The sequence below is a fragment of the Mustela nigripes genome, chromosome 11 (genome assembly GCF_022355385.1).
Source record: "Mustela nigripes isolate SB6536 chromosome 11, MUSNIG.SB6536, whole genome shotgun sequence".
NCBI lineage: Eukaryota > Metazoa > Chordata > Mammalia > Carnivora > Mustelidae > Mustela > Mustela nigripes.
The window spans coordinates 21,787,296-21,796,461 of NC_081567.1; the positions used below are offsets into that span (position 1 = coordinate 21,787,296).

General features: G+C 48.6%; 1 protein-coding gene across 3 annotated transcripts in view; it reads left to right on the plus strand.

The window, feature by feature from the left end:
- PRKCB (protein kinase C beta) overlaps nt 1-7,345 on the plus strand; it is a 322,986-nt gene extending 315,641 nt beyond the window's left edge. For 2 of the 3 annotated variants that reach the window (XM_059415142.1, XM_059415140.1), the window contains one exon: nt 646-3,572. In XM_059415142.1, coding sequence (XP_059271125.1) covers nt 646-804 — 159 coding nt within the window. In that variant the 3' untranslated portion in view covers nt 805-3,572. Of the gene's footprint in view, nt 1-645; nt 3,573-6,687 lie in introns of those variants that run through there. The other variant, XM_059415141.1, reaches the window with a different exon arrangement.
- Nucleotides 7,346-9,166: the final 1,821 nt, after the last annotated feature.

A 9,166-nucleotide genomic window follows, 5' to 3' on the forward strand; every position in this document is an offset into this window, starting at 1 on the left:
ACCTTATGATGAAAGGTCAAGGACTTACCCAGCTAATCAGGGCTTGGCGGGCGACCAGCCATGCGGGCACCACACCCGGGTCTCGGGATCCGTGTCCACTGACTCGAGTTCGTAACTGGCCACGTCCGTAGCTCCTGACTAGCAGCCAGAGGAGAGCACTTTGGGGGATCCATTGCGAAATATTAGGATCTCCCGGATGACATGTAACAGACTTGTTCCTTCGCATCTGGTGGCGCACGACACGTCGATGGTACCTTAATCCCATCTCTTTCAGCAGGTGGGCTTGGCTGGTTCCTTGGGAGCCGGGTTGGGGGCGGGGTGAGGGGAAGGCGCATACCACACGCCACCGGCCCCACCATCTCCTGCCTTTGCCGTGCAGCTCCTGGTGTCACCGGGATGCCAGGGGCAGCTCACGAGCCCTAGAAACTGCGAGTCAGGAGCCCCAGGTCATGAACCAAAGGTCATGAGAATTTTGGATTTTATGTTGCTCTCATATCTGATCATGGAAACCTCTCCGAGGCAGGGGAGCAAGCCACGCCCCATTGTGTTTGGTTCTGTTTTGTTTGGGTTTTTGGTTTTGGTTCTTGTTTTGTTTTGTTTTGTTTTTTTCCACCTACCACAAGTTCTTTTCTTCCCCTCTCATAGTGTGGGCGAAATGCTGAAAACTTCGACCGGTTTTTCACCCGTCATCCACCAGTCCTAACACCTCCCGACCAGGAAGTCATCAGGAATATTGACCAGTCAGAATTCGAAGGATTTTCCTTTGTTAACTCTGAATTTTTAAAACCTGAAGTCAAGAGCTAAGTAGATGTGTAGACCTCCGTCCTTCATTTCTGTCATTCGAGCTCGACGGCTGTTGTGGTGACCTCTTTTCTTTCCATTGCCACGTCGCATCCATGTTTTACTTGCTGATGAGACTAGAGTGACCATGTTTCAGAAACCAAATGTCCTCAGGTAGTTTGGAGCATCTCTGTGAGATGCGGTGATGCGGATGGCTCGTCGAAAATGCTGCATTAATTAGCGCATTAGCAAATGACCTCTTCCCATGGACTCTCCCCAGCATGGCCTTGCGGCAGAGGTCCCGTGGGGACGGAAAAATGCCTGCTTTCTCTCCCTTTCTCCCAGCGCTCGTGTTTCATACATTTCCCAACTCCAGGCATCCAGTCTGGATTGTTCTTACCAAATGAGTGGTTTACCGGATGCTAGCAGCGTTCTCTCCCTCCTGGACCCGGAGCTTGGCTTGCATCCAAGGGTATGGTTGCTTTGACGTAGAGGGGATTCCTCCATTCTGCCCGGTTTGGAGGCACCATGAGCTGTGCAGAGCCCAGGCCAAAAATAATATCGTATTTGTTATTTTTTTAGACTCAAAGTTAAGGAGATGATCTCAACCCTATTAAAATGCCAAGAGGGTGCTTGGAGACCATCTCAATCTAAAAGGACCTCAAGGGGTCAGTCAAAAGGCAACCGGCTTGGGCCCCCCGCTCCATTCTGTAATGTCTGATATTCTCTGTCCCTGATCATGATCACCTTCATCCTCAAACTCCTGGAAAAGGGCATTTGGCATCACCCCCCTGAAAAGACATGGTCACTCTAGCCAGGTCCCAGAGGACCATGGTTTTACATTACATTTCAAATTTTATTTGCTTTGGGGTTTTATTTCTGTTATTGTTCAAACGCAAAAAGAAAAAAAAAACTCACTTTGTTACACATGCTTTGAAATCTGTGTCCAAATGTTATTGACCACAATGACCTGTTTGATTTGTCAAGAAGGCGGCTCTGGACCTAGCGGACCCCCATGCCCGCACGGATGGGATTTGTCTAGGTTTGTTGCTGGCTTTGGAAAGCTAATTAAGCGCTCTGAGAAAGATACTATTTCTTGAAACATAGACAGTTGTACTCTTCACTTTGATGATGTTTTGCAAGATGTTTGTGGAAATGTCCATTTGTATCTGGATACCTGTAATGTGCCATTTTTTTTCTAGCATCGAGATCCAATAAAAAAAAAAAAAGAAAAGAAAGAAGAAATGCTATTTCAAGAAAACAAAACAAAATAAAACAAAACACGGCTCTCTTTGAAAAATGTGGACCCAAACTGCCAAGCGGGGCTCCTGAGTCTATGAGACAGAAAGGAACTAAACCCAGAGCTTAACCTCAGCCCCTGGTTCTGCCAGTCTGAGAGGCTTGGGGCCGTTCAGGGACTCCAGGCAGCCTGTAATAGGATGGGGTGAGCTGGCCGGGGCTTCCAACGATATCAGAGGTCAAAGCCAGAGTCAAGTTTGGGAGCCAGCTAGGAGCCTGGCTGGGGCTCTTGATATTCTTATCAAAATCACCACTCCTCCCAGCTTGGACTCAGTATTCTTACTTGCAAGCAGCTTTGTGAGCCCCCAGAAGCCAAGGAAACCCCTTGGGCAGGAGAAATCCCCTTTGCCTGCTGCCTCCTTCTATTCCTAGGCAACCTTCCAGAGAATTCTTATCACAAGTCGAGTGATTTCCGGAAGCACCAGAGCTTCTAAGAGACCACCGGGAGAACTTTACCAGCTTGACAAATGTCCTTGAAGGAGTGCTTCTCATCTTTAAGAAGCCTGTGATTGGGATCTCCACATAGGCAGAGGCCCCTGGCTCACTCCTGTTGGCCCTCGGCTTCTCCATCATGGTAGCAGTGGAGACCCCCATATGGGGCAAACCCCAAGTCCCAGCTGGCAAGCTCAGGAAGTTAGAGAAGGAGGGAAATCAGGGCAGAGGCCTCCTTCCCCCGGTTTATTGCTGGGGACACCGGCATCTGGAAAGAGGCAGTGACTTGCCCAAGGTCAGCCAGCTGGGGCGCAAACCCGTTACCTGACTCAGGGCAGGACTGTTTCTGCTCTAGAGCTGGCATCTCTGAGCCATGCCCACCAGTAAGCGAATTATTTGAGGTCCTTCGTCTGGCTGTTGGGTCACCAGGTCTCCTCTTGGACCTGTTCTCAGGAAGATAAAAAGCATGGAGAAGCATTGGGCCATTGACAGATTCTTTCAGACAACATTAGAGAACACTGTAAGATAGGTAACTAGCTAGCTAGTTAGACATAGATAAATAGATAGGAAGAATATATTGTATATACACACCGCATATTTGCCAAATTTCTGTCATTATTTTTTCAGAAGTTGAATCATTTGCAGAAGAGGTACTCAAGCCAAAGTCTCTATTTCCTTAACACACCTTGCTGAGAGTTGGCCAGTGAAGGCTTGTGTGCAAAGGAGGGACCCTTGGCCAGAGTTCCCCCACCGTTTCCTTTTCCATCACCATTTTAAATCCAAAGGAGACCAAGAAACCGAGCTCTGAGAATAGATCATCTCCGGGCCATACTTTCCAAGTTTATCCAGGAAGAAGGATTTTCCACTTCTCTGTGCAGTCATGCCCAGATTCCACCTCCCGTTTGTTCATCCAGGAAGCATTCATTCAGCACCGACTATGTGCCAGGCTCTCTGTTGGGCTCCAGAGCTCAGTGGGGAACCCCAACGATGCAATCTGGGGCAGCAGCCATTAACTAAGTAATTAAAAGCATGATGTGACCTGGAGATAAGCAGTCTCTGAGTTAGTCAGGGGAGGCTTCTTAGAAGAAAAAAAAAAAAGTCCTCAGAGGTCTTCATGGTGCCTCTTTTTCTCTGTAGACCCCACAGACCACAGTTTGAGACTGAAGGAGGAGATGTAGCAGTGCCCCCTTGACCCAGATTTCTGGGACAATCCTAGAGTGTAAGGGGTGGGGTAGGACAGGAGTTAGGTGGTAGGTGGGGTGGGTTTCCTTCTAGAAGGCCAAAGGCACAGTCTCCATGCTCGGACAGATCATAGAATCACCAAGATTCGAGCAGAGACGGATAGTCAGAGAGAGAGAGGGAATTGGTTTTGCAGCTCAGTTCTGAGTCCTGCATTTTTCTTAGAGTTTTCTCACCTGGATTCCTGCAGGCATGACCCTTTCCAGCCCTCCGGGAGAAGCTGTTCTGCCGGCACACTGCCCACAGCTTGACACAGCCTGGTTCTTCCAGAGGAGACAAGCTGAGATTTTCCGAAAGAACTTAAATTAGGGAAGGAATTTAAATAAAGAAATTAAATAAAGGAATCCAAAGAAACCTAAGCACCGTCCACGTTAGCCATGGCTCATTGTCTGCCCGGATCCGCTTGGTATTTCTCAGACTTATCACTAACCTGTTCCTCTTCTACGAAAGGGTGGGGCCATGGTCCTAATGACCTTGGGGAATCAAGAGGAGGCCAGCGGAATTAATAACCCTCCTTGGTTGAGTGATACTCTGCTCATGTGGCTTCAGATACTAGCCACCCCAAAAAAGAATGGTCCCAACAGAGAGGCCTATCCTCTCCCACCTTCTAGAGGTACAATTCAGGGGTATTTCCTAAGGGGAGCTGCCGGATGAAATCCAGAATGGCAGGTTTTATTTGGACCGTGTGACTGTTTGAGGCACAATGGATAGGGAAGAGCTGTGAGAGCTAGGGCTGGTGGTAGGGGAACCTCCACAGATGCCCAAAGGCAGGGAAGGCCAGACGAGGTCAATGTTCCCAGGGGGAGATCGGAAAGGAGGCAACTGCCTGCCTTCTAGCCCCAAATCTGCCTGGGGCTCACACACGGCCTCGCAGCTCTCAGACCTTGAAGGGGCCTAACATTTCCGTCCCTACTGGGGCTCAAAGTAGACAGAAGCCGATGTGAGAGAGCCAGAGAGTAAACAGGAACAATTTCACTGCTTTGCTAGAGAGTGGTGGGGTCTCCAGCCCCAGGACAAGTGTATGTTGGAAGAAAAAGCAAGAGGCTATGAGGCTCATCCTTAGTCGATCTCTATTCATTGAGTCATTCAGCAAATAGTCACGGACAGTCCGCTGTGTGCCAAGCATTATCCAGGCCCAGGAAATACAATAGTGAAGAAACAGGTACAGACCCTCCCTGCCTGGAGAGAGGCAATAAATAAGACAATGTCTGATAGTACGTAGGCGCCACAAAGACACTGAAAAGGATGCTAACGTATGACTTGTAGGGTCCAGGGAGGGATGCACGGGCAATATTAAAGGAAGGGGTGATGTTTGAGCTTTTCTCTGAGTACAGGAGACAACGCAGCCTGTGCCTGGGACAGCACAGGATAGGCTGACAGTGGGCAGAAGATAAAGCAGAATGAGCGGGCATGAGAGGGCCCACCACCTAGAAAACAGCTCCATCTGCATCTTGAGCCCACTGCAGTCTGGCAACACTAATCCCCACCCCCACCCCCGCCCCGGACTCCCACACCCCAGCACATGCAACACAATTCAGTGGCAACTCCATAGAGACATTTTACCTATCTCGAGGGAGCAGCCTGAACGACGGAATTCTTGTGGGAGGTACTGGCAAAGGGGAATGAGCCCAGCGACGAGAAACCCTACCAGTCAGCACCCAGTAGGAGCTAACCCTAAGGCATGAATGGCAATTGGCTGGACTCCAGCACATCAGTCCGGACTCACCGAGCCTCCCCGCTTTACAATCTGACCCAGCTCTGGCTTCGGTGAGGCCGAGCCAGGCGCTCTCCTCAGCCATCCTCTACTAAACCAGCCATCAGACGGTCTCCCCGCACGCACACCCCCCATCAAAGGGGCTGAGGTTAGCCTTAATGAAGAGCAGCGTGGTCAGGTAGAGATCCCTACTGCACTGTGCAGCCTTGGGCAAGTCACTGTATCTTCCTGCACCCGTCTTCTCCTATGTCAAACCGTGGGGGGTTGGGGGAGGAGACAGTGAGGTCCCCATCTCCTCCTGCCCTCAGCTGGGTGGTGAGGACGGGAAGACGAGAGTCCGCAGGGCCCTGAGCGGGTGAGAACATCTACAGACGTCAGGTGTTTCTATGAGCCCACACTCTGCCATTCCCTGGAAACGGTTGCCCCAAACTGTAGTTAGCAGCCTGGGACCCCCAACCTGACACAGAAATGTCAGGCTAACCAGGAGAATAGAATTTTTGTTGTAAGGCTGCCCCTAGAGACCTCACTTTAAGCTTTGGGTTTGGTTTCTTAGAGCTTGTTGACTAGATGCACGCTATGCTGTAACCATCCTTGGAGACCGCCTGTGGCTGATGAAGACCCAAATTCTAGTCTGTGGGTGGATTTCTGAACATCCCTTCAGAGCCTAGTTGGCACCAGGGAATGTGGGACGGACAGGGATCTGTTCCTTTCGTCAGGCAACGATCTGATGCCCCCCCCATGCCACTCCGTCCACCTCCTGGGCACCTTGAGCGGCTGTGCCCCTGCTCTTCTTTTTAAAGAAAAGGCGCCTCCTCGCCCCAGGGGTCGCTGTGGGATGCTTGCTTTCCTCCGGGATGCTCTACCCTGTGACTAATTCCACTGGGAAGAAGTAGTTTCCAGCTCAGTTCATCTCAAAGCCAAAGAAAACAGAAACACGCCTCCCCCCCACCCCAATGCCCAGTCCACGTTATGACAATCCTTCAAGAAATTCAATGTTTCATTTCCTTTCTTAGGCAACCGCCACCAAGTGTTCTCTCCCGAAGCCAACAGTCAACGTGAGGTGAAAGGCAGGGGATGGTAGGCACACGGCACCTGCCCAGCAGCTCTGCCCGGGGCTCGTTCTGCCTCGGCCCGTCAGGTGCCATCGGCTTCCCGCTAACTGGCAGGTGTGGGTCGCGCTTCCTTCTTCCGCTGTGTTAATGTGTTTGCTTTCCATTTGGCAGAGAGACAAGCGAGACACCTCCAACTTCGACAAAGAGTTCACCAGACAGCCTGTGGAACTCACGCCTACTGATAAACTCTTCATCATGAACTTGGACCAAAATGAATTTGCTGGCTTCTCCTATACTAACCCAGAGTTTGTCATTAATGTGTAGGCGAAGGCGACTCCGTTGTCCACCCTGGAGTTGTGTTAGACTTCAGGCCAAGTGTATGTATCGATTCTAGTCTTCCAGGATCCCTGGCGCGTCCACAGCCTGGCAGTCAGCACGTGGAGGGCTTGTCCTCGAGGGCTTTTCTTTGTATGTGTAGCTTGCTAGTTTGTTTTCTACATTTGAAAATGTTTAGTTTAGAGTAAGCGCTTTCTCCAATTAGAAGGAACAATTTTCCAAACTTCCAGAAACTCGTCAAAAGGAACAGACGACGTCAAACCTACCGTGTCTCATACCAAAATGCTTCGGTATTTGTCATTTTTAAAGTCAGAAGCTGATGTTCCTGGTAAATGTTTTTACGGTTATCCTACCATATCTTCTTTGAATGCTAAGCATGACTGGTATTTTTAAAAATTGTGAGTAAGCTTTGCAGTTACTGTGAACTATTGTCTCTTGGAGGAAATTTTTTGTTTAAGAATTGATATGATTAAACTGAGTTAATATATGCAAACTCTCTGGTTAGTGTGTCTTGCTTTTAAACAGGCCCTGGGACAAGGGTGGGTTATAAACTTGAGAGCCACAGGCCGATGCAGCTGATGGACAAGCTTTGTTTTGCATGCGCACAATCTTACTTCATTGCCAACATTTAAAAAATGGTATCTTCTATATAAATTCTAGGGTTTTCAGATTCACTTAAAAAAGAAAAATCAGCCCTGGGCCTCGTTCCCCTGTGGAAATAATTCAACCAAACTGAGAAATGGCTGTCTCCTTTAAAAGCAAGGTGGACTCGAGCTCTGCCCCAGTCTCCACCATGCCCTGTTGTGTTACACTCTCTATCCACATACCTGGGTACTGTAGATTGGAGGCTGAAATTTCTGCCATTGAAATCACAGACTTTATGACCTCAATATTTTCCTGTGCCCAGAATCAGGAGATCTGTTCAGTAATCCATTCAGCATGGCTTGCCTGCATTAAATCCTCAAGCACGAAGTACTTATTAAAGGTTTCATTCAATCCACCTGTAACAAAAGTCAGCAAAGAAGTTGCTGTCAGTACAAAGAAAACACTTTTCTTTCTTTCTTTTCAACTGATGTATATATTCTAGAGACAGAGAATGACCTGGAGAGGCAGAGTGAGAGGGAGAGAGAACCCCAAGCGGACTCTCCATGCACAGAGCATGGAGCCTAAAGCAGAGCTCGACCTCACAACCCTGAGACCACAACTTGAGCTGGAACCAAGAATCAGATGCTTAACAAACTGTGCCACCCAGATGTCCTGAGAATACACTGTTCTGTGTTCTATGATGATGTCACTATTTGTAAAACCACTTACTTTCTACTGATTTCCCCTAATTTGACATCTGCCAAAAGAAAAAAAAAAAAAAAGGCATATGCCCTTTACTCCACAATCGTTCTTGCCCTGGGAGGCCGGAAGAGGAAGAAAATAAAATTTGTCAGCACGATAAGGAGCCCACTGTTGGAGATCAGAGTGGCACCTTAATGAATCACTGGGTGTCAGCCTGATGTCTTCTCTGAATGAAATCATGCTTCTATTTTCTTTTTGAAAGATGAACTAATCCAATCTATCGCACATGCCTTCAGAGCTGCTCACGCCAGTGGGTAGCAGAAAAGAGCAAACCTGTCACACCCAGTGTGTTGTGACTCCACAGACTTTATTCATCTCCTGCCTCCTTGGAAAACGCCCAGTAAATGGAGCATTGGGCAGATGTAGTGAATCCATTGATCCTAGTGCATTTTTTGCAGAATTTTAGAAACTCTGCCAGTTAAAATTGGGGAAAGCCAACTTAAACATAAGGAAGAAACTGTGTGTTCCGTGCATTGCATTTAGAAAACAAAAATAAGTGTGCTTTCTGTAGACCTTTGATGACGTGTTTCATTTAAGATGACAAGAGAGAAGAGTTTGCTGTCGCTACTTCTGCTTCTTCCCCATGTCACGCTGGCCCCTGTTTTCTCCTTCTGCTGGATATAAGCCTCCTTTCCTTTCCTATGTGTTGAGCACCTACTTTGAGCCAGGCACAGTTTTGGGTGCTGGGGATATAGAGACCCAATCAGATAGCCCAGGACTGTCCTTTTTTTTTTTTTTTTTTTAAAGATTTTATTTATTTGAGACAGAGAAAGAGCAGGAGCAGGGGGAGAGGCAGAAGAGGGGGGAGAAACAGGCCCTCTGCTGAGCAGGGAGCCCGGATGTGGGGCTTGATGTCTGTGTGGGACCATGACCTGAGCTGAAGGCAGACGTTTAACTGACTGAGCCACTTAGGTGCCCCCAGCCCAGGACTTCCTATTCATGGGGACAAGAAGATGCAGAAGTCCCA